At 45.9% G+C, this 25197-nt stretch overlaps 1 protein-coding gene across 1 annotated transcript; it reads left to right on the top strand.

Annotated features, from left to right (window-relative positions):
* The first annotated feature begins 13843 nt into the window (after positions 1-13843).
* Positions 13844-25185, top strand: LOC119453463 (dermonecrotic toxin SPH-like). The gene is given in 7 exon segments (XM_037715496.2): positions 13844-14227; positions 17050-17287; positions 18677-18808; positions 19677-19796; positions 21682-21725; positions 21727-21920; positions 24772-25185. Coding segments are annotated over 7 exon segments (1002 nt in total). The 5' UTR covers positions 13844-14155; the 3' UTR covers positions 24974-25185.
* The last annotated feature ends 12 nt before the right edge of the window (positions 25186-25197 follow it).

The following is a 25197-nucleotide window of genomic DNA, read 5'->3' as shown; positions in this document are numbered from 1 at the left end:
CGGAGGCGCGTCCCACGCCACGTGTTTCTTCAAATGACCTAAAACTCAGTGTACACATTCGTGTCCGCTTCCTGATGGGACAACTAGCGGTCAGTTAACTTCATTGTCCTGCGTATTGCTGCAGATGATCACTTTGCTGGAGACACTACCATGTTAGACAATCGTTCGACGTGCCGCGTTCCAAGACCAACGTCAAGAGTATTTGTTTTCTCCGGTCGACACGAATACAACCGAAAAAGCAAGTGTGCATGCGTTTCGGGCCTAATAGTTGATTATTTTTATGCAAGCATTGAAGCTGACGGATTTCAGAATAATTAGATAATGAGTTATACGCTAATTAGCTTATAAGCTTATTAGGAGCCGTGAAGACCACAGGAATACGATGCCTGTTCGCAACCTTCTTCAGGTTGGGCGAGACCTGATGTATATAAGGCATGGCTACGGGTCTCGCCATCCATCGCTGGGTCTCAGCTCTTTCCGCTCCAGCTCTGTTCTTTACCCTCTGCAGGATCTAGACTCGGCCACCGCAACAACAAGCAACTCCGGGAATCCCGCTGCTAATAGGCCACCAATCTGATTGTCAAAGCTATGCTGCATTGAATGCGGGCATGACTTACGGAGCGCAGCATCCAGACATTGTAATGCGATGCCCCTTTTTACTATTTTAGAGTGCACAGATTCAAAAGGCAGGGGACACTTCTTAATCCGTGGGAGGTACTCTCAGCAAACATGGCCTACACTAACTTTTAGCCTGAGATCCAGGAACAGTAACTCCTCAGTTCCAAGCAATTCATGAGTGAAACTCAAACCCTGCCCAGCTTGAATAAAAACATCAAAAATACTCCCAGGGGCAGTGAAACCGTCCTCTTTCTTTAAAAGAATTAAAAAGTCATCGACGTACCGAAACACTTTGAATACCTTCCCCCCATTAAAAGCCAAATCAAGCGCACTGTCAATATCAGCTAAAAATATGTCGCATAGAATCGGAGCCACGCAAGACCTAATACACACTCCTCTACGTTGCAGAAAAGGCTGCTCGTTAAAAACAATCAATGTTACACTAAGATAAAATTCTAAAAGATTTAAATTATGAACCGACAAACAAGCGGAGTTTCGGAAATCGCAATCGCCACTCTGTTCAATGTACTTCCTAACAGCAACTAAAAGCTTATCTTGAGGTACTGAATAAAACAAGTCCTCAAGGTCGACAGACAAGCCATAATCTTTACTCTCGTTGTGTTTCACATATACAGTGACTTCTTCAGATTTCCTCACGCGGAAAGGATCAACAACCGTGAGTCACTTAAGACTCTTCAGTAAAAACTGACTAACATTGTTTTGCCAAGCCCCCCCCCCCCCCCCCTTCGCTCACAATGGTTCTGAAAGGGACATCTACCTTATGTGTTTTTGCAGAAAAGAAAACCTTCAGACTGTTTCTCTTACTATTTCTAATAGCACTAGCAAGATCATTCAATTCCAAGTCCTTACAAAATTTGATGAACTTACTCTTAACCCTCACTGCACTTTTTTAAACAGCCACGAAGTTCTTGTCCACTGCCGCTTGGGCTTTTACATTGAACATGCCTTTCGGCATCACAAATCCACCTTCCTTGTCAGCTTCTAGGAGAACCAAACTGTTCTGCCAAACTGAAAGAAACTAGGTTAGACCAACTAGCCCAACAGGTGGTCCTTCTGGAACATATCACGATTTCTGCGATCATAGTTTTGTACTTGCCTGGATCGTCTGTTTTTCCATGCGTAAAGCTACTACTATGTGTGACTGCGCAACATGTCTATTTGTCTTGTTTGACGCATTACATACAGTGACGTTTGCTTAAATACTTGGATTTAATGGATACTTATACATATATTTAAACATCGTGTTGCGAGGCTTTGTGTATACAAACAGTGCATTTTGTTACCAGTGACACTTTTGTGCCCTTTATCAACTTGTATCTTCGCACTTGTATATTCCATTCTATTTTCGCATTTCTAATGTACATCTTGCAGAACTCCTGCTTCTTATATGTACTCACTGTTGCGACTATATTATCGTTGTAATTACAATACACTACCGGTAATAACTGCTCATTCGCAATCTATTGCAACGAAGGACAGCGCCATTGAGGTTTTACCCTGGCCGTTGCATATGTACAGTCACGAGAAAAAGTTTGTGGACCAAAGGTATGGAATGATGGTATGATAAAGCTTTATTACGGTCCCTCGGAACGCGCGGCAGCACGTAGCGGGCCGCTCCCACGTCGGTACAGAAAGGCCGAGCCTCTCTGCTGCCACGATTTTATTTTTTTTTCCTTCGCAGCCTGGCCATTCCGGCTGAAATCAAGAGCGCAAGCCTACGTGCGCGTGATGGACCAATACAACGTATTAAGCTTATTCGGGGCCGTGCAGCTGCGCTTGAATATATTTAATTTTTTTGCTGATTTCATGGTCACCAAACTTCTGCTCGCGACTGCACAAAAAAGTAAACAAGGTTCTTTAATGACAAAGATTTATCAAAATATTTGTGCTCAACTTGTTCTTTTCATAGTCTTTACGTTTTTCGCACCAGCTGTATGCACTGATTTGCTGGTTTGGAACTGATATTCTATGATGTTCTGATGTTCTAAAGTTCGTGTGATATTTTCTTTACTAATTAAATAGACAAAAAAAACGCGGAAGCATTGATATCAGTTATTCCTGCCACAATTTTTGGGACGTACGAATATATTCTTTTATGAAAAAATACATATTTTACTTGACAGTGGATAGCACTCAGTAGTTTGTTTGCAGCCTCTAATATACAATGACATTGGCAATGGCAATGCAGTTACTATTGATGTATTTGATCTCTCGACCAATTCTATAAGGAGGAGGCCGCGCTGCAACGTGAGCCCCCCCTCTCCGAACAAAATTTATGGCTATGCCACTGTGCAGTGAAGCAGGTCTTTGAACACTGACCAGTTACAGATGATTTTCTGCATTTACACCCGTCGCTTACCAAGAGCTTAGAAAAGGTGTTCGGCTGAAAAGTAGCAAATTTTTTTTTACAAAGCCACTAATTTATTTTGTTCACAGGAACCTCCCTGAGAAAACTGACGTCAATCCGAGCATTTGTTGACGTGATATTACTCTTTGCGGTGTCGGCCATTTTCGTTATGGCGCGGTTTCGCCAAGGTCACTGCCAATGGCACCGAAAATATAGCCATGCACCTAAGGCTTTCCCCTTCGAAAAACAGAAATTCCGTGGCAGTGAACATAACTCGATCAGGCACCTGCACGCAAATGAGCAAATGGACTCGTAAACTGAGGCCAACCGAGATTAAGGGTGTCAACCATGCGACTGCATATCCTGAAACATGCGCCCATCGCGACCATTTAGCAAGCTTACATTATTATTTTAGAATCATCTTTCGAGAAATGAAGCGATAAAAGGGCATTTTTGCTTTTCTGATTCGATCGGACAAAAAGTTGGACGACGAAAAGATGGACGGAAGGGGGGGGGGGGTGGAGGCCGCTCTTTCAAGATTCTGCACCCGCTTTCTCGAAGCGGGGCTGAGCCTCTAAACGACTATCAATAGCAGCAAAACTGCTGATTCACAGTAGACTAGCTGGCCGCTCGTCTTATACGCTCGGCGTTTATCAGAACAGCCATTCCTGATTCGCGCTCGTCCATGCTGGACGGTGAAAGCTGTTGGCGTGGTCCCTTTTTTTTTCTTTTATTGTTAAAACGTGTATTCTGTTATCGTCCAGTACACTTCGTGCGTCATCGCGCGAATTTCGAATCTTAAAGGTCCGTACGCCACGTGGTGTAAAAGCTGTGAACTAAAGGCGATGTCCGGAATTGCTGGGGTTGTAGCAGGTGAATGTATCGGTCGTCGCCAGTTAAAACGTTGCTGCTGATGCTTCCTCTACTCCTCTATCAATTTATACGGTGTGCGTCAATAAAAGAAGGAAAACTAACCCTTCTTGTGCTGTTGATCGTGTGATATACCGCGCATTCGGGTCAGTCTGCTTAAGAGTCCTAAATGTTAGGTCTTGGGTTAGCTGACTACCTCCTATGGCTGCCAATTTCCTTATTTAATCATGCTATCTAATCTTCGGTAGTAAACAGGTGCGTTTGCCTTCCCTTGGCAGACATTCTGTTACCTCGAAAGACCACATATTATCAGCTCTACCGATTAAAAGGCATGCCCTACTTTATTCTGCGCGACAGATGCAACAGGCGGAGCACCCACGCATAAAAAAAATGTCGCAGTTTCGCCCGAAAGGCGAAGCATCAATTGCGATAGCAAATTGGTAGAGAGCTATTCGGAGTAGGGATAGTAGTTTTATTGGCTGCATAAACTTGAACACATCCGCTTACTAACTGAATTAAGAAGCGTGGTGTCAGCGCGCACAAGCAAACATGAATAGATCACAATGAATGACCGCAGACAACGACTGTCAAAACGCTGGCAGCAAGCGCAGGTTCGCGCAGTCTATCGCTTCAATGGAAACTGAGCGGCGAATGCACAGCGCATACAAAGGTCAGAGCCGTGTGGAGATAACAGCCGGTGCGGGCGACCGGCACAGCCGCGGGCAAAGTACCAGCACAGTTGTTGGCAGAGTAGAAGCTGCGCCCCCCCCTCCCTCCCACGCTGCCTTCCCGCTTTCTTGCTTTCGCGTGGGAGATTGAGTGGCAGGTTCTCCTTGCGCCCGGTTGCAAGATAAGCGTTTGGTGAAGCAGCACAGCGTCGCCCCGCCTCCCTCCCTAACTTGCCTACACCCACGGCCTTTCGCGCGACGGTCGCGTTTGCTTTCCGCCGTGCGTTCACTCTCCTTGATAGCGCGCGTCCCCCGCGCGCTTTCGCTCGCGCATATCGAGCGAATTGTATCGCCCTTGGATTTTATACGGAACCTCACGGCGACGGCGACGCAGAAATCTGGTTGATGTGTCCAGATAATTGCAATCGCAATAATATACATCATGTGCACACAGTTGTCATGCGCGCACGCACGTGTGCGGAAGCGCAGCCTACATCCTCCTTCTTGTAGGACCTCCACCAAGCGCAAGCGCATTATTGAACTAATTGTATTTCTCTAAGTAAGATGCATTAGAAAATTTGTAAGGTATGGCTTACACACAACCTGCAGACATGATAGCAAAGACGAATATGCGACAAAACGCATTTCTGTTACGCGGAAATTTAAACACGAAGTCCTCCAGCTGCCGTTCGTTTTCGGGTGAGCCCAGACCAAAAATTCCCGACCAACTAGAGGCTGACATGTTCGTTGCAAGAAATGTCAAGGTAGATAAGATCCCGCGTTAACACCAGCGAACTGGGCCAGTTCAACCACCGCAACGCAGTAACTGCAATGACCATGGACTTTCGGGAAGGAAGGTCACCGGTAGAGCAATATAAGGGGTGTTTGCATTAACGTGTTAGCATTAGGAGTGGCAAAGTGGCAAAAAGGGTATGAAAGGCAGGAAACTGGTCATATGGTAGAGGTCGGTGCGGGCGTAAAGAATGTAGCAGCACTAGCACTAGGTCTCGACGCCGCCGCGCGTCAACACACGAGGTGACGTCTGCGCCAGGCGCCGTAGGCGGCCAGACGCGGTGCGACGCGTGTGGACGTGTTATAACGCTACTGTCTAGTGGGGGTCTAAAGCGGGCGCGCCTCACGCACGGCACCGTTGCGTTACGCCGGCGTAAACTGCACGTTCTAGAGCAGGGGCGTCCAAACTTTTTTACAGGGGCCCTGATTGGCAACTGCGTATAGGAGGCCGGACGATAATGAATTAAATAAATATTCTTGAAAGTAAATCTTTAACATAAGTAACCAACCGTACTGGACATTAAGTAAAAGTTTTGTTGCAATTAATCGATGTTCTTTTTTAAAGATTTTTTAAAAGGTTTAGTTCGATTAGTTCACTTGCTGGCATAACGTTCAGAAAAGACTATTTTAGGATTAGAATTTCGCTTTCATGACCGAGACTCCGTCGGTGTATCGATTTGAAATAATATCGAACATTCGTGGTACCAAACACGCTTGTTGAAGAAGAAGAAGAAATAAACTTTATTTAAAGTGCCGGCACTTTGCTTTTAGTGGCCTCAGGTGTCGGCTCGATATCCTTGGACTCGGGCGGCATCTTCGGCTTGCCGGAAGGCCCAGAGCTGATCTTCCAGTTCCGAACTTTTCAGGGCCGATTCCCCGTGGTGGCGACGCCGACGGAGAAGGTCCCCGGTGGCCCCAGCAGCCGGGGCAACGGCGGGAATGAGCGAACGCGAGGCTTCCTTTAATCTATTAACGCCTGCCGTTATGGGCGCGTCGCGAAAGGCGGCGGTTTCAGTACCGTTGTTGCCGGCACATTCCCAGAGCATGTGTCGCAGCGTTGCTCTGAGTCCGCACGCTTTACAAGCATCAGTCGGATATAAGCTAGGGTAACAGTGGCGTAAGAATGCCGGACTTGGGTAACTGTTTGTTCGCAGTAAGCGTAAGTTTACGGCCTCTTTCCTGTTTAATTTAACGTGCGGTGACGGGAATTTGCGTCTTTCGAGTCTGTAGTGTTGTGTGAGGTCTCTGAACGTGGTCAGGCGATCGCCCCACAGCCATTGTAATTGTTGTTGTTGCAGCGTGTCTGTCGTAGTGTCTCGATCCGGCAGATCAGACGCCCCGCACTCGGGGGCGGAGGCGGCGTCCACGTATTCTGCCACGGCTCGGCGAGTGAGACCTCGAGCCGCGGCGTGGGCCGCCTCGTTGCCCGCGAGCGGGACGTCGGTGTGTGCCGGGGTCCAGAGGAGGAAGACGTAGAATTTTGAGACGTTAAGTCCCCGTCCTCACAAAGTTGGAGTATGCGGGCCGCTTCTCGCGAGACGCGGCCGCACGCGAAGCTTCGGACTGCCACCTGCGAGTCGCTGATCACGATCGCAGCGTTCGGCTCCGTGGCGAGTGCTAAGGCTATCGCGGCTTCTTCTGCCGGATCCGTTTGTCCCGTGGCCACTGTGGCACTCGCGAGGCATTTGCCCGTGCTGTCTACAAACGCGATCACGTGTTCGCTTCTTCCTTCGCCATATCGCGCGGCGTCTACGTACACCGCCTCATTACTCTTACCAAATTTCTTTTGAAGGTCACTAGCTCGTTTGTTGCGTCGCCCGACGTGATGCGTGAGATGCATGTTCTTGGGAAGCGGCGGGACGATCAGGCGGTCGCGGACCGACGCTGGAACCACCGTTTTCTCCATGCTGAGTGTGGTACGGGATGCCGAGCGACTCGAGGATGCGTCGACCCGTCGTTGACTTGGATAATCGTTCGTATTGCGCAACGTTGTGCGCCTCGATTAATTCGTCGAGTGAGTTGTGAAGTCCGAGCTCTAGAAACTTGTCGGTGCTCGCGTTGATTGGAACGCCTACCGCCCTCTTGAAAGCCCTTCGTATCATGCAGTCGATTTTCTTTTTTTTCCCGACCCTATCCACTTGAGGTAGGGGGCGGTGTACGTTATGCGACTTATCGCGCACGCTTGTTGATATTTTCCTGTAGCACACAGTTTTTTTTTGTTCACATTCATTCGATCCGCACAAAGCAGATATTTACAGAATGTTGAAGTGATAGGGAAACGCTATCGTTCATTAGAAGGGGCCTTTTGTTTTGCTGGTGTGTAGTTACCACAGCTCCGTTATTTCTGCGAATTCATGTTGACGTTTGTGCATAGTGTTTCTGTTTCCCTCTTTCTTGGTTTATTCGAGGCAAATTTGCTATAAAATTGCCTTGGGAGGCATGACTAAAGGCAGAAGAAATGCCTCGCTTGGCCGCGCCACCCAGGCAGCAAAGCAGCTCCATGATGCATTACAGTACAAGAAAGAAATAAAAAACGCATAAAAGCACCTACTTACGCTGTACAGGTTATTAAAAAATGTCACAGTTTCGCCCTAAGGGCGAAGCAATGAATGCGATAGCAACACAGCAATGTCATACGAAGTAAGGTGAGCGGCTTTGGTAGCAATATGAATTGCAGTAAACATGAGCTGATTAAGTAAGCAGGTGTGCTGCGGCGTAAGTAGACCGACATGAAGAGAGACTCGATGACCTCGGAAAGGTGCGTGTGAAACGGTGGTGTTGATGAGAAGCGCTTCCCGTGGGCAGCGCGTGCGAAGGGACACACCTGTAGCGCTGCACTGCCGATCCGGGCAGCATTGCATGTGTAGCGTGCGTTGGAAAATGTGGCCCGACTATTACTAACTGAATGAGCAAGCGTGGTGTGAGCGCGCACAAACAAACACGAATAGATCACACTGAATGACTGCAGACAACGACTGTCAAAACGCTGGCAGCAAGCGCATACGCCGCAGCGGCGAAGGTACGTGCGGTCTATCGCTTCAACGGAAACTCAGCGGCGAATGCGCGGCGCATAAAGGTCAGAGCCGTGTGGAGGTAAGAGACGGTGCGGGCGAGCGACGAGCGCGGTTGTTGGCTAAGTAGAAGTGCGCCCCCCCCTCCCCCCCCCCCCCGTTCCCTCCGGCGCTGACTTCCCGCTTCCTTGCTTGCGCGTGGGAGATTGAGTGCGTTCGCTCTCCGTGATAGCGCTTATCCCCGCACGCTTCCGCTCGGGCATACGGTGCGCGGCGAAGATTTTATCTATAGGGAACCTCACGGCGACGGCTACCGCGACGCTGACGGCAGAAATCCGGTTGAAGTGTCCATATAATTGCTGTCGCAATAAAAATCTAGACAGAAAAGTGAGTTGATTGCACATGCCAGTCGCACAATCAATGAGGGCAGAATGAGTGGACAAAAAATCTAAGCCGAGGATTGGGTCATGGGGGCACTTCTCGATGACTGCAAGTTCGACGGAAACGGGATGACCAGCAATGCAGACGCGGGCGGTGCACAACCCAAGAACGGCACGAGTCCCTCCATCAGCGACGCGGAGGATGCGGGAGGCGGCAGGCGTGAGGTCTTTATGAAGGCGTCGACCCCGCACCTCCACCAAAATGTGACGGAAGCGAGATGGAGGCGAAGGATATATTTACAGAATATATACAAAGAAGGCTAGGGCAAGAGATGTCTGATCCGGCACACGTTCCAGCGTCTTCATTGTCGTCTTCGTCGCTCTGCCAAGCATTGCGTTGATCCATGTATGGATCGCTCCGTAACAATATAATCGGCGTCGGCATGAGAGACATGGCGGTACTAAACATCATTGCGAAAAAAAATAATTCTGGGGTTTTACGTCACAAAACGACATGATTAGAGGAACGCCGTAGTGGGGGGTGGGGGTCTCCAGGTTTATTTTGACTACCTGGGGGTTCTTTAACGTGCACCCAATGAACGGTAAAGTGGCATTTTTGCTTTTCGCCCCTATCAAAATGCGGCCGCCGCGTCCGGGATTCGATCCCGCAACCTCGGGCTCAGCACCGCAACACCAACGCTGCTACGCCACCACAGTGGGTATCAGTCTGGAAAGCAACATAGCACTATCACACCGATACAAGTGCAATGTTAGAAATTTTAGATATCATGAGAACTTTGGTATTCTTCAGCTAGCGGTTCTGTCATTTTGTTAAATGCTTCGGATGATGTTCCACACTCCACTAAACGTAGTATGGTAGGGTATTGATTTAGCATGTCTGGTGTTTGAGAAGTTAATCGTTTGTCTCCGTAGTTGATGCGTGATCGAGCTTTGTATATTAAGCTTATGCGTAGTTCGTGCTGGGTTAAAACAAAGCAGGGGGAGGAAAACAAGAGTTGAAAGGCAGAGTGGTTAACCAGAACAAATGTCCGGTTGGCTACTTTGGACGGGCGGGTGGGGTAAGCACAGAAAAGATTAGAAAAGAAGATGAGATTTAAGAAAAGTAGGGCATCAGTTTACACATCCTATAGATTTTCAATAAGTCCTGTTTCTTTTAATAAACACAGTAGCGCTTTTAAAGCAGCTCGTGCCGACGTCGGCTGGGACCAGGGTCCAAGAATTCTGCAAAGCAGGTACTCTGTTTTAGCTGTGTTTAACTGAAGTTTGTTGCATTTAAACGCATATTTAAATTGTTCATATATACATAAGCTTCTTTATACAGTTCGCATACGTCTCAGCATGAGAAAAATACGTTTGTGTCATCAGCATAAAGTATTATTTTCTCATAACCCTCAATTTTACAACATCGTTATTGAACAGCAAGAATAGGACTGGTCCAAGGGTGAATCCCTGGTGGACTTAACTACTTAATAACTTTTACTTGAGACTTTTAATATTTACTGTAGTACATTGCGTTCTCGGTATTTATTGATAAATGCACACTAATGTCGGACATAATGAAGCCTGCTTTCACATCATCAGGATTGAAGCTTGTTATACCTACATAGATGCAACGTTGTTTCCGATGTACGGGTTATTGTTGGTGCATCAATTACGTTTATACAGCCCTATGTTTCAATTAGTTCATTAAGCCGTATATAGCTTGGGGTATATATGACACGTTGATATTATTATTACCAACTAAGACGTTCTCAAGCAAGGTTCTACCAATCTTGCAGCAGTTTTTTCAATGAGATTAAAAAAAAAGACCGCATATCCACGAAGTGAATGATGATGAGTGGGCGAAGCACCGGCCGGGGGATCATTCGGGCAAAAACTGGAAGCGTTCTCCGGAAGCCGGAAGCTGGCTTCCGGAGAACTAGTTCCGGCTTCCGGAACCGTACAGTTAGCGCATTACCGTTCCCGAACTCTAACGCTGGCGCTAGGCCGCAGTGATGAGGTTGGCACGTTCGTTTTTGCATTCTCTTACTGCCCAAGCACATAGACAACGCTCAAAGATGGGTGAGCTCGATGCAGCACCACACTGTTGAAGTTAATTACCTTTATGGGAAGGGCCGCGTAGAGTGCGTGTGAACGCAGAGACAATGTTTTGGTGGACACAGGGTCTGCATACATCTTCCATAGGACACGATTTTTCCAGATCGTTGCGAATTGTATTTACCGACTAGTTCTCTCGCAGAGTGCTCCAGTTTGTCTTATACCGGTGTCACACGGCCACTTCTGATAGCGATCGAGACCGATCTTCGGAATGTTCGACCGCGATTGGCTCCCTTCCGCAGATTGAGCAAAGAAGCCAATCGCGACCAAGAAATTCGACCCATATCGGGCTCGATCACGATCAAAAGTGCGCCGCGTGACCCCCGTATTAGGCACAGGAATGAAGTCGTGTTTGAAAGAATAACAAATGTAGCCTCTGTCACTACATACGAGAAAATATTGCATTGAAGAGCTGACAATTCTCGCAACCTGTTGGGAAATGTGGCGAAAAGAGTTTACCAAAATGCGTTATTTTACTGATGTGTTCATTGGTTCACATTAGACTGAAATGCCAAGTCCTCACGTGATGCAGGAAACCGGCGAAGCCTGAACCACGGCTGCTGGATAAAGAAAAGGTTTTTATCCAGTGGCCGTGCCTGAACATACCACATCGCGGCAGTGGTCTCGCGGAGTGCTGTGTTGTGGACACACTTAGTCACCCAAAATCGTTATTTTCCGCTGTTTGTTTGTGCACCCATAAACTGCACAGTGCTGGCTTGTAGCCTTTTGATGAGTATATATGCCATTATTTACGAGCGTAAGTCATTCGTGACAAAAATAAACGGAAACATCGAAGGAAAGCCACCACTCCGCAATGCAAGTGCAAGGCAAGCTCACAGTCCAGACCGAACAGGCAACACTGACACATACTCTCCACGCCAGACCGTCGGGAGCGCCCTCGTGAAAACGTCTATATGGCACGTTTGTGTGGCTATACATGCAGACGCCACCACTACGCTTTCCTAATCGACATAGAGAGATGCAGTCATAAACGTCAACCATAATGCACTCATCATCTGATGAGAACCATGTTTCACAGAAGCAAACTAAATCAAATAAATTATTGAATTCAGATCTTCTTTTTTCTGGGCTTTTACGTGCCAAAACCAGTTCTGATTATGAGGCACGCCGTAGTGGGGGGCTCCGGATTAATTTTGAGCACCTGGGGTTCTTTAACGTGCACTACAACGCAAGCACACGGGCGTTCTTGCATTTCCCCTCGATCGAAATGTGACCGCCGCGGCCGGAATAAAAAGCGAATTTCATCAAAGTCGTTCCGTAAGCTTATCAAATTTAAATGAAAAGCAGGAAGTATAGAGCCACTTATTAAAATTTGAATTTTCCATAGAAAATCAGTCGTGGAGTATGACAGCTTCTGTTAGTATCACCAGTGACATAGGCATATAATGTAAACCGCCTTCATATCAAACGTGAGAGATCCTTGCATCCTCGAATGAGCGCCGCAGTTTTTTCCAGTTCCTGGCCTCACTAACACGTCATCGTTTGCATGCTATACGAATGATAGACCAACAACGTTGATCACGATGCTGTCCGGGATGACAGTGCATGTTTATGTACAGTAGAAGCGTAGGCTATTTGGTGTAGTGTTGTAAAGGACAGAGAACGTTCGTGTTATTTCATCCTGCTCTCCGTCCTGAGTATTGCGCTAGTTTATCCTCGACAATGTTAATGTTTTAAGAATGGCCAGAAAAAATTACTCGAGTAAGGTAAGGTATGGTGAGATATAAGCTTATTGTAATAAAATGAGACATAGATGCTGCACGACTACTCGTTTTAAATGACACAACCACTGTCAGAACGCTGGCTTAAGGAGCTCTCGTTTGACGCGTCAACGTTAAGGAGCTCGCGATAACCCTCTGATTAAAGAAAGAAGAAAAAAGTCCGAATGTAACTTAATAGCACATTTGTAAATTTAAGCCAAAAAAAAAACCAATTTCGGAATGGTTCCCGATTTCTCCCCGATTATCAGCTTGAAAAATAGCACCTGATTTTTACCCCCCGAATTAAAAAAAAAATATAAAACCCGAAAACGAACAACGCTACGTATATATGTTACAGCTCACAAACTTTGGAATCACAGTGTAATCATAGAAACTTTAAGCCAACTGAGCAGTGCTCCTGTATATATTTTCGGCCGACACGGGAAATACCGAGGAAAGGTCTTGCCGAAGTGTGCATGCAATATTGGTGTTTTGTTAACGAATTTTTTTTTTTCGTGACAAGAAAATTGCAGGAGAGGTCTTGCCATTGTGATGAATGAGAAAAAGCTGCGTCAGCTACAACTCACTCATTCATCTGGGATTGCGGCCGTTCTAACACGCATTTTCATGCATAAAAGATCGCAGGAGGCATGTAGCTTGAATTTTCTTTATATTTCTTCATCGCCCTGATTGAATTGGTTCTTTTTAGACGAAGTTTTCCGGTGAGCTTCTGCGGAGCTTTTCAGGTCATCTGATAACGATAGTGGGCAGGTACCTTTCGTCTTTTCTTTTCTTTCTTTCTTTTTAAGAGGTTCATTCAAACAGCATAAACTGGCATCACATGCAAAGGGCGTCGCATGCAGATCTGAAAGCTCCACTACGGAGCACCTGTTTTTGTTCCACATAAAATAAGTTCACGAGAGACCCATTGCGCGCGTAGCAAGTCGTCAGGCTGATTTGCTAGATGCATGTTTCGTTCTAATCTTACTACTCCGGTTGCCTCTCCCTTTTCTTTTTGGAAGTAAAAAGCGAAAACAAATCAAGAAGGAAAGATATAAAATCCCCGCTGACGGAAAGGAAATCGACAGAGCTACGCAATGGGATTTCCGTAAGCGCCCGAGATAAGTTTTGTAGAAACGCTGCCTTGGAGAAAAAAAAAAAAACGCCCCAAGGAAGTAACTATCGACGTTGCTCAGGACGCCAACACGTACGATTCGTACGCTGCTCGCGTCTTCAAGGCCGAGAAACAAGGTACTCCGCCGTCTCGATGGTCACGCTACGCGGCCTTGAATCGAGACCACAGGCGTTGTAACTAATTGTGAAGTTGGAACGGAGAGGCGGGAAGCGCGACGAGATTGTTGCGTTTGCGTCGCGAGCTCTTCTTACTAGCCATTCTCTCTTCGCAGTGTACACTACGGGAGCTTGGAAGTTCCTTGCCTCTGAAGCCAGTGTCTGTGCGTGCGTGTGATTTTAATTACATACATCGTTTTAATTCTGCGCTGCATCCAAGTGAGGCGGTCATCCAAGAACACCACTACTTGCTACTTATGTTCCCGTGACTACACTCGCAGGCGAGCTGCCACAGGGCTGTAAGGAAGCGGCCTAAACAATGGACTTCACTCAGATGAAGACCGCAACGTGCGGAGCAGTTCTCGTTGTGCTCACGATTGCCTTCCAAAATGTAAGTAGCTCCCGATAGCCTCAGTTACCGTGAGTACAGCCCCTTCATTTTATGAATTATTGGTTACCAGGACTTGTCGTTGCCCTGCTGGAGGTTCTCGCTTCATTCAGCCCTGCGTTGTGCATGTCTCCGCTCGCGATCGTTATTTACTGTATTTGCAGTCGGTAAGCGATAGCAGCAACGGGGACTGTTTTTAAGCCAGCTAGCATGTAATCGTGACAAAGCAGACTGTACAATAACAACGCCCTTTTTTATATTTTTATTTACGAAGTCCTTATTATTTCATTCCTCGTTTTTTTCATTCACGCGATCCTCTCGAATAATGATTGTTCGTTTGCCTTGTTAGTCACTTGAGCAAAATACAGCGCAGCCTACCTATAGAGCACTAGAATTGGAAGAATGCACCCGAATGCATAACATGGAATGCAATCGAGCGAGGAAGTTCTTAAGTGTAATAAAGCGAAGGAGAGCCGAGCCGTCTAAAGGGATTGCTGGTACCTAGTTACGACCGGCCTGCATGTCCTTCGTATGCCTCTCTACCGGAGGGGCAGGGGAGAGCACTTGCCATTTGTCCCCCCCCCCCCCCCTTTTTTTTTTTTTTTTGAAGAGGGCACTTTCGGCTGCAAGCTGGGAAATGGGTATGGGCAATGCGCTGGCAATGTTTCAAGTGGGTGATTTAAATGCGTGTTGATCAAATGCGCCTATCCCGCAAAAACAATTCTTAAGCAAATGTTCCAGAGTGTCACGCTACCATTATCAGCTATGTTTCCCAATGTGCTAAGAGAACTCTGCGTTTCCGAAACTTTCCACTTAAAAGGAATGGTCGACATCCTAAATGCAATGTGTAGCAAGCTTTTGAAGTTTGTGTGACCTATTTAGAAGCATTACTAATAATTATTAAGACCTCATTTTTATGCATAATATATTAGCTTCATCTGGTCACCTCTCGGAGAACCAAACGAGGCGGCTTCCTTATGTTTAATATCAGTAAGCTGATGTGTAGCCAAAGCTCAAGGTGGGGGGGTAATTAAGCCTTTTTCAATAAAATATACGAATGCAAGCCCTCTAGAGCACTATGAGTGTGTCCCACTCGCCGTGCACAATTTAGCCCGCTGCCCTAGCAGAACTACACAAATGCCACAGAGATCGAATTTAGCGAAAATGGGTTCAACGCTATGGCAAATCAGTGTGTGAAGTTAAATGCGATTGAATTAAACACAAGTACCGTAAAAAAATCCTAATTAAGCGCTAAAAAGTGTGATACGGCCGCTACGAGCTATGCTTCCTAATGTCACGAAATAGCTGTAGGTTAAAATAGCTATACATTTCGGGGGAAAGGGAGGCGGTGCAATGTGGCAGAACAAAGTTTTACGTTTCTGGCGTAATTAGAAGCGTTGCAAATAATTCCTAAAACCCACATTTTTCTATCTTTCATTGGTCGTACGAGGTTCGCAGTGGGTGCCTCGAATAACCTCGCGGTGAGCTAAAAAAGGGCGCCTTCTTTATGTTTACTTAAGACTAATAGTATGTTAATTATGCGTAATGTGTAGGTAAAGTTCAAAGTCAGCGGACCAATTTAGGACTTTTGCGGTAATTTACGCAGGCAGGTGATGCGCAGTTTTAGTAATGTATTGTATTGACAAATTAGAAATTATTACACTGCTCTGGGAGAACTGTGAATGCGACCGAGACACATCTAGTAAAGATACGGAGTAAAAAACGGGGGCGGGGGGGGGGGGGGGGGGGGGGGGGGGGGGAGACAGACACTATGGTCGGCGTTCTGGAGAAATAAACAGTGTGTTGCATGCTTCTCCACAAGAAAAGTAGGAACTTACCTATGATTATAGGTGTCAGGCTAGGAGACACAATCTCTCCAATGCTATTTGCTGTATGCTTAGAGCAAGTATTCAAGCTGTTAGACTGGCAAGACTTAAGGGTGAGGATCAACGGCGAATATCTCAACAACCTTAGGTTTTCAGATTACTTTGCACTGTTCAGCAACAAAGGGGATTATTTGCAACAAATGATTGAGGACCTTAACCGAGAAAGTTTAAGAGTAGAGTTGAAAATTATTATGCCGAAGACAAAGGTAATGTTCAATACCCTGGAAAGAAAGCAAGAATTCATCATCGCCAGTCAGCCCCTATAGTATGCGCAGGAGTAGGCTTATTTATGTGGTCTGCTAACAGGAGACGCTAATCATGAGCAGGAAATTTACAGAAGAATAAAAATGGGTTGGAGTGCATACAGCAGGCATTGCCAAATCCTGACTGGAAGCTTACCACTGTCGTCGAAAAGTGTACAATCATTGCATTCTACCTGCGCTAGCATATGGGGCAGAAACTTATAGGTTACCAAAGAACCTCGAGAACAAGTTAAGGACCGCGCAAAGGGCGATGGAACGAAAAATATTAGGCGTAACATTAGGAAACAGGAAGAGAGAGGTGTGGATCAAAGAGTAAACAGGGATAGCAGATACTATAGTTGACATTAAGATTAAAAATTCGCAGTTGGGCAGGTCATGTAATGCGTAGGATGGATAACCGGTGGACCGTTAGAGTTACAGAATGGATACCAAGAGAAGGGAAGCGCAGTCGAGGACGACAGAAAACTAGGTAGGGTGATGAAGTTAGGAAATTTGCAGGCGCAAGTTGGAATCAGCGAGCGCAAGACAGGAGTACTTGGAGATCGTAGGGAGAGGCCTTTGTCCAGCAGTGGACATAAAAAAGCTGATGATGATGATGATCTGATTGCGATTATGCATAGTGTCAGTCTCACTACGATCCTTCGGTCGCCCCCATTCCTTGCCACCGAACTCCAAGGCAGCAGCCATTGACCGGAGGCCCGTGTACAACATCGCCCACATGGTGAACTCCATCGCCAAGCTGGACGAAGCCATGGAGGACGGCGCGAACTCGGTCGAAGCGGACGTCAGCTTTGCGGACAACGGCACAGCGACCAGGCTCTTCCATGGCGTGCCGTGCGACTGCTTCAGGGCGTGCGACATGGAAGAGGAGGTGCCTCGTTTCCTGCAGTACGTCCGCAAAACTACCACTGGCCGTAAGTTTAAGGTGTTAATTTGGGCTTGTGGGCGATTCATTACGAGCAGCAGACGTGGCGAATTGCGGACAAGGACAATCAAAGAAGTGAGACACACTTGGCGCTAACGAGCTTCGAAATGAAATGTCGGCAATGTGATACGACTACTCCTCGTAAAGTAGGCTAAACTTATCATTGTTTTCCTTCTTTCTCCGTTTTCTTTTTACATCTTTGCAACGAGAATGACTTCGCCATTTAAACAAGTTCAGTTTCTTAACTTAAACACTACATTACGCGATATTACATATACATATGCCAGTTTTCTTGTAATCTTAAAAAAATATTTAAACATCGCTCGCCAGTGACAGACAATTACACTTTTCAAGCTCAGTACGATATATCAATGCTTTAAAAGGCAGAGATTACTTGCTTGTACGTGAAACTAAATGTCATGGATTATTTATCATTATAATGCTAGTAATCCATTTTTAAACTAAAAACTTTATGGCGCTACTGCAATTTATCGGCCTCAGGGGGGGGGGGGGGGGGTTGTAACCCTTCCCCCCCTGAGGCCGACTGAACCCCCCTCTTTTGTTTAACCCCTTTTCTTTCCTTGCGCATTTGAATACTGCAACTAAGATGTAAGACGCGCAATCGTCTGCACACTCACAAAAAGCGCATTTTTTCACAATTTCCCATGAAGAAATTGAAATTAGTGCTATTTAGATGGTATTGGCAAACTGTCAACTGGCAGAGATCCTGGGTACGCTACTGGTTCTGATTATGAGGCACGCTGTACTGGAGGGCTCCGGATTAATTTTGACCACCTGGAGTTCTTTAACGTGCACTACAACGCGAGCCCACGGGCGTTTTTGCATTTCGCCTCCATCGAAATGCGGCCACCGCGGCCGGGATTCGATCCCGCGACCTCGTGCTCAGCAGCGCAACGCCTTAGCCACTGAGCCACCGCAGTGGGTCTATTTTCTTTTCGATCGGAATTACTAACCTATTACGAAAGCGATGTTTGCTGACTTATTTTGGCGACTTTCTTTCATTTTCTATTTATTACGTCGTATTTGGTCCTTGCGTGCTTCAATATTTTTGGCTTCATTTGATACTGTGATAATTTTGCATGCCTGTTACCTTGAGTTTTGCTCATTATCTCTTTCTTAGTTACTTTGACTATCGGACTTGTTCTCAACGTTTGTTCTTACGTTGTTACGTTTTATTTCCTTGTATTTTGATTATGTCCCCGCCACTCCCTATGTAATTCCCTCCGCTCGGCCCTTAGGGAAAATAAACGAAATGAAATGAAATCAAGCCTTCAATATAAGGCGTATATAAACGTAAGCCGAAGTACGGCGTGTGCAACGCATGGCCTCCCACTATATTTCACGCCTTCCTTTTCAGGTGGAGCAAAGTACAGCGATCGACTAGCCCTGCTCTTCTTGGATCTAAAGGTAGGCAACGTCGAAGAAAAAGAAAAATACCGGGCAGGCGTTGACATCGGGCGAAAGCTTCTTCGTGACCTCTGGTACAAAGGTAAGTGAAATGTTGGGTTTCTATTACTTAAGTTATTTATTTATCAATATTTATTTCTGTTATCTGATATATATATCCTTAGCGGGGAATGAAAACATATAGAAGCGGTTATCATCGGACGGCGGCAACTCCTTCACTTGGTTCTTTAAAAAAATACGCAATCCCTTATATCAACAATACATAAATTGGTGCACTGCTTCATACCATAAAAGCAGATCAACACTAACTACTGCTAGCAGACGCGAAGTTTCTTAAACACTCAAAGTGCAGAAAATACGTGAACATGTACCCGCCGCTTATTCAAAGTACGTTTAGGCATGCAGCAAGACATACTGTTAAAGAAGCTTAGCAAAATTACCTTATGCGCAGTCTTCCCAATTAATGCATGGTATTATGACGAGAGAGTGTGATAAAGCGAGTTGGCCAGCAAGCTACTAATTACGCCGCACTCTGATGACATTGAACTTTCCCCTCAATAGTTTTTTTCCAGGAGTAATTAGGGAATGGAACTTCTCTTCTTTGTATTGAAATGTACTAAAAGAAGTTCTCTTTCCTTAAATACATTCTTAACAGGTTGGACACATATCTGTACTGTGGTAAAGGGTACTTTGAGTTAACCATTTTGGTACGCTTAGCAGTGCTTACGATGATGGCTTTTTGTTCTGTTTTCGTGTCTACTACGTGATATTCATAGTGCAATAAGTACGACGCTTTGTTAGCTGCTATGAAATGATGCACGTTAAATTATCTCTGCGAGTTCTTGCGAGCTGTATTTCCACTCCTGTAATATTTCTTACAGCGTCTCTAACGCCATAAATAAAGAAACAAACGAATCCAGCTGCTGTATTCGTTCCAACGTTCCACGCAGTTCCTACGTGGCAAGCGGTGAACGTCCTGCTCTCCGTTCCCAGCGTCTCCGACAAAGAAGTATTGCGAGGGGCAATCCACACCGTTTCACGTTTCGCTCCGATCATGCTGGACAAGATAGGTAACTACGGTGTAGACTGCCCTTATCCAGTAGTGCTATGTGCTCTCTCTCTCCCTCTCCCCCATCTCTCATTCTCCCCCATCCCGCTCCCATGTGTAGGGTAGCAAACCGGTTGTAACAAACTGGTTAACCTCCCTGCCTTTCCTGCTCCACTCTTTCCTGCCTGCCTTATAGTCCGATCTGCATACGCGCATAAGCAGGAACATCATAAGTGAAAAAGAATGAATAATTTATTCAGTCACAAAAGAAAGCCTTCGCATAGGAGCGATATTTAAAACCCAATCAGATACAATGATAGGCGGAGAGCTTCCGTTTCCCAGAGGAGGGGGGGAGGGGGGGGGGAGGATCCGGTGAGCTTTACCATTTCCATTTATTGCTGCCTCATTCTCTCAATATATAGAATTTTTCTTTCTTTCTTTATCTTTTTTTAAAGACCATACAGATTTTTTTATAAAAACGTAATGAGCGCAGCGGACATGATGTTCTTGCAGACAAGTTTGTAGGCGAGATACTTTACCGCTAATTACGTGAGCTTCAGAAGGCTAATTAACAGAAATCACGTTTTATTAGTGCCTTGGGGGGCCGTGTCTAAATTTCAAATTTCGAGGCAATCACATTGTAATGCTCATTCATTATTTTAAATCTTAAAAATCGTGCTTAATTCGATAATATACTAAAATTCGACATATTCCTGAAATTTGACATATTCTTCATCGAATTCCAAAGCTTAATCGAAGCAGTATCGAGACCGAGCGCATCCCGCTGTGCGTCACACGGCAACGCCGCATAAAGAAGTCTGGGTGAAGTTATAGTGATAGCAGGTCGGCGGCCAATCCTGACCCGGCACACAGCCGCACAAGCTTGCCAGGCAAAGCCTGCCGTATCAGTAGCGGCCGCGACTGGCCGAAACGTTCGGTTTCCAAATTCTTCGTGCTTGTCGGCACGGCGCGTTCCGGTGTGTTGTGATAGCGGGGCCGCCTCTTCTACGCTCCCGCGGCGCTAGGTTTCGATATTGCCTCGAGTTAATGAATTAATTCTGGAGTTTGACATCCCAAACCCACGATATGATTATGAGGCACACCGTATATAGTGAGGGACTCCGGTTAATTTTGAGGACAGGGGGGCCTTTAACGCAGTGCATGGTGCACGGGTGTTTTTGTATTTCGCCTATCTGCCTCCCCCTCCCCCCTAGGAAAACTCTGGAGGGGGTTCGGGCCCCAGAGACCCCCCCCCCCCCCCTCGCAGTCGGCGCCTAAGGCTGTCGGTCACATGATTTCAGTTTAGGCAGAAGTACCATAGCAGGATGCCAAACAACATATGTGCACATATGTGCACAGGATGGAGGACCAATGAAATTAAAGCACAGCAAACTTCAACTAATTAGTTACGAGACACCAAGAACGGTATGCAACGACAGACTCTCTAGCTGCAAGCTTAAAATTACCTGAAAGCAAGCATTACCTATCCAAATTTTAGAGGACCCGACTTTCAGCGAGTACGACGATTGACACCCGTATCGGAAGCAACAATATTACATTCATGTCTTAACGATGAGCAACACGAGAGGGGTAAGAGCAGGAGCCAACGTTTCGACAAGTGGACTTGTCTTCTTCAAGGCGTCATAATTATATAAGTACATCCTGTCTTAAGTACATCAAAAGTCTTTTTCTTCTTTCTGGGGTTTTACGTGCCAAAACCAGTTCTGATTATGAGGCAGGCCGTAGTGGAGAGCTCCGGATAAAGGAACATCAAAAGTCACACAAGCTTTAACTAGTGGAGTCAATTCTCAACCCGCATGTAATTTAAGATGAGAGTGTGCTTAACACATGACATATGTCATGTGTATGGCTAAGCGAAGTTACGTTCATGACAATTCTTCGCACAGGGTTCGATATCAGTAACAACGACAAGCTGGACACCATCCGGAGTCCTGTACACAGACCTGGGTATACAAGGCCACCGCTGGCAAGGCGACGGCATCTCAAACTGCCTGTCTTACCTGCGACCAACCGCGAGGATTCAGGACGTCATCGATAACCGCGATTCTGAGGAAGTTGGCCGCTACGTTGAGAAGGCCTACCAGTGGACGGTCGACCTGCCGAAGCAGATTCGTCGCTCACTCAGGTATAATAGTTAAATGGTCTAAAAAAATATGAAGGGTATCATTGAACGGAATGAAACACCACTTTTTTTTACCTACACTAATATCCTCGTTTTCTATTTAGTTATTTTTTTAGACGGAGGGAGGGGGGATTTTTTCAACGTAAGCACAAGAGACTACCGCTCACACACAAGCAAAGCCTCTCAGCAGAAGAGCTCGCGCTATTTATCCATGGACTTCAGCGGACGAGAACGCACCTTGATCATATTTGACAAACGCGGGCAAAGGCTTGTGAATCCAGTTGCAAATTCACCGTTTGTGAATCCAGCAAAATATGAGCGGCCGAAAGTACTCTTTCATACGAGCGCACGTAATTCCTTAACCTTTATTCAAATGACAGTTATCAGTGGAAGCGTGTGAGTACTCGAAATATCAAACGTGAACTATAGGCATTTCTCGCTGTTTGCGCCGTTTTGTATATGGTGCTTATAAATTAAACGCCAACAATTCCCACGCTACTCCAATGCTTCATTTCATTTCCAGATTCACCCGTCTTTGTAACAACTGCGTAATTTAAACTCTACAACGTACTCAGGCTTGGGACAACTCCTTGCTTAGAAAGTGGCTGGAGAGCGATTACACGTCGCACGTCGTAGTTATTGCGCGTAACAGGCGTTCGGTGCTGCTCGTTGTACGCGTTTCAATTTTTGGGGACTGTACGAGTTTGACAATTAGTATAGTTCCGAGCACTTTCTATTCTGTCAATTTACTGAATGACCGTGATCGCCCAACTTGGACAGAAATAGTTACCCAAACTCAAATCCATTCGATCCTAGCCTACATTAGCTCACCTAATCAAATCCAGCAAAATCAGTCGCAAAGCTTCCACCGTGTATACTCTCTACTTAAGTCTGTGCCGAAATAAATTATGAAAAATCCATAGTGAAACACACAGACACAGCACAGGAATCGCAAGCGGCTTAGCTCGTTAAGTATGCCCAACCAACCAGTAAGCTGTCGAATTTTGCTTTTATGCGATAACACATTCATCGTATATGTAAAAAAGTGTCTGTCCCAATTAAGGGTGGTGCATTTTGTTTCCTCGGTGTGGGAGGAGAACTGAGACTTTATCTTATCTCCGTCCCCATAAGGCCGTGTGTCGCACAAGTGTTGAGCTTTTGTATGGTTACCCGCGTCGCGTCGTTCGGCAGTCCCATTACTCACCAATACTGGCAAATGAGCGATTAGAATATGTTTTCTGATTGATATGACAGTGGATCGTTGATTGTAATCGGGCTATATCAAGTGCTGCAAAACTTCGTCGGGAGAGCATGTCAGTATAACTGCTCGGAGCCAAGTATTGCGGTATGTAAGGAATAAAGCCAGTCTCCGAAACCGGGGAAAACAAACATAATCGCGCGATATCCGGCGCCTTCCTGCGAGACACAGTGCTCATCGACACCTGGTGACAGACCCCTGATCTCAACTCAAAGGACGATCAGGCGGACCAATTGCCGACTATGTATGCCAGGCTAACCCCGCCTCCTTCAACACCACCGCCACCACCACCATCCAGCGCCTTTACTAATGAGAAGCACTGTAACGTAGACACGCAATGCGCACAGGCGCTGGCCGTTTGCTATATAGTATACAGGGTAGTCATCTTTCAGTTTGACGGAATGTTTAAAATAAGCATGTTGCTGATAACAGAATTATAGTCCTTGAACCGGATTATTCAGAGGCGGACATTTCTTGCACGAGAAATCGAAACACGTATTTAACTAATTAAAGAAATCCACTAATTATCTTTTCAATTTACTACTTTACGGCGCATATTGCTTTTCACGAATTGTAGCCGATGAATTTGCAAAGCGTATTCCTTTGGAATGAATTTCCAGAATGACGCCAGTTTGGAGACATGTGCCATCAAACTTGCTGTAAAAATGCACTGTTGTTGCACTTACTTTTTTTTAACAAGATGCTATTTTATAAATTGAAGCACAAAAGTAACTGGAACGCCCATGTATTTCGTTCCACACTTTGTAAAATAATATCTCAAAACTGGTGTCATCCTGAAAATTAATTTCTAGTCGGAGCTTCTCGCAAGCTCACCGGCTACAATTCGCAGATTGCAATATCTACCCTAAAGTAATTAATTTAGAAGTTAATTAGCACAATTGTGTTAATTAGTTGAATGTGTGTTTCGATTTCTCGTGCTAGTAATCTCCGCCTCTTCGAATAATCCAGCTCGAGGACATGAAATATGCTAACTGCCACAGATGATTTTAAAAATTTCCATAAAACTTAAAGATGATAACCCTGTATAATCCTTTGTATCTCTTGCAATAATTAAAACGTGCTACACACCGCAAACCTTCAACCGCAGGCGCAAGCTCTTTGCATCACGTAGCGTCCGAACTCAGCGAGCCAGAATGGGCCCGGACAGATACCGAGCTCTGTCACAGTCTATCAATACTTCAATGATGAGTGGTGATGATGGCGCTTCATTGATATTTAGCTTTGCTTGACACATTTGCTCGTGTTTTGAACGTAAAATTTTGCAAACCAACCTTTTCTACATCTGCATTGGCATAAATGAAGGGCGGATCCTAGGTATCCTCCAAGGGGCGCCATCATAAGACATAGAGAGAGCAGGAAGAAGGGGGCTCCCTGCACGCCAAATATTGTCAGCCGGCATGACTCAGTGCCCCCCCTCCATTCCCATTGAGACACGCCGGCTGAGAGATGCCGGTAAATGCCCTGAGACATGCCGGTAAATCATCATTTATGCTGATCAGAATTAAGTTTTACGGGTACTCTTTGATGCACTTAAATATTTGTCTCCTCACTTGTCTACATTTACTTTCGTTGCAGGAGGGGCGTGGATGGCATAATCACGAATAGGCCTCAGCGCTTAGCGAGGATCATGCAGGAAGGCGAATTCAACACCACCCTGCGACCTGCCAATGTCGCTGACAGTCCCTGGACTCGCTTCGGTGGTCTGTCCCCGTTTCCAAGGCTGCCGTCGACTGATATGGACTATCTAGGGGATGACGACTTCCCCCGGTTTCGGTGACTGCAGTGTGGGGCCAGCATTGCTGGCGTGACCGTGAATATCTCTAAACTAAACTCAATCACCTGACAAAAAGACTTGCTCAAACTGTAAGAAACCGTGGCAGTATAATGCATTTCTTATAGGAAAAACCTAATTAGTATTCTAGCGCTTCTTATAGCGCATAGGTGGAGTGAAAGCTGCCAAACATATTTCTTTATTATCCACAGACAAAATGCACGTCTCCT

The sequence above is a fragment of the Dermacentor silvarum genome, chromosome 5 (assembly GCF_013339745.2).
Source record: "Dermacentor silvarum isolate Dsil-2018 chromosome 5, BIME_Dsil_1.4, whole genome shotgun sequence".
In the NCBI taxonomy this organism is placed as follows: Eukaryota; Metazoa; Arthropoda; class Arachnida; order Ixodida; family Ixodidae; genus Dermacentor; species Dermacentor silvarum.
Note: the sequence above shows the minus strand (reverse complement) of the source record. Positions and strands in the feature narration are given on the sequence as shown.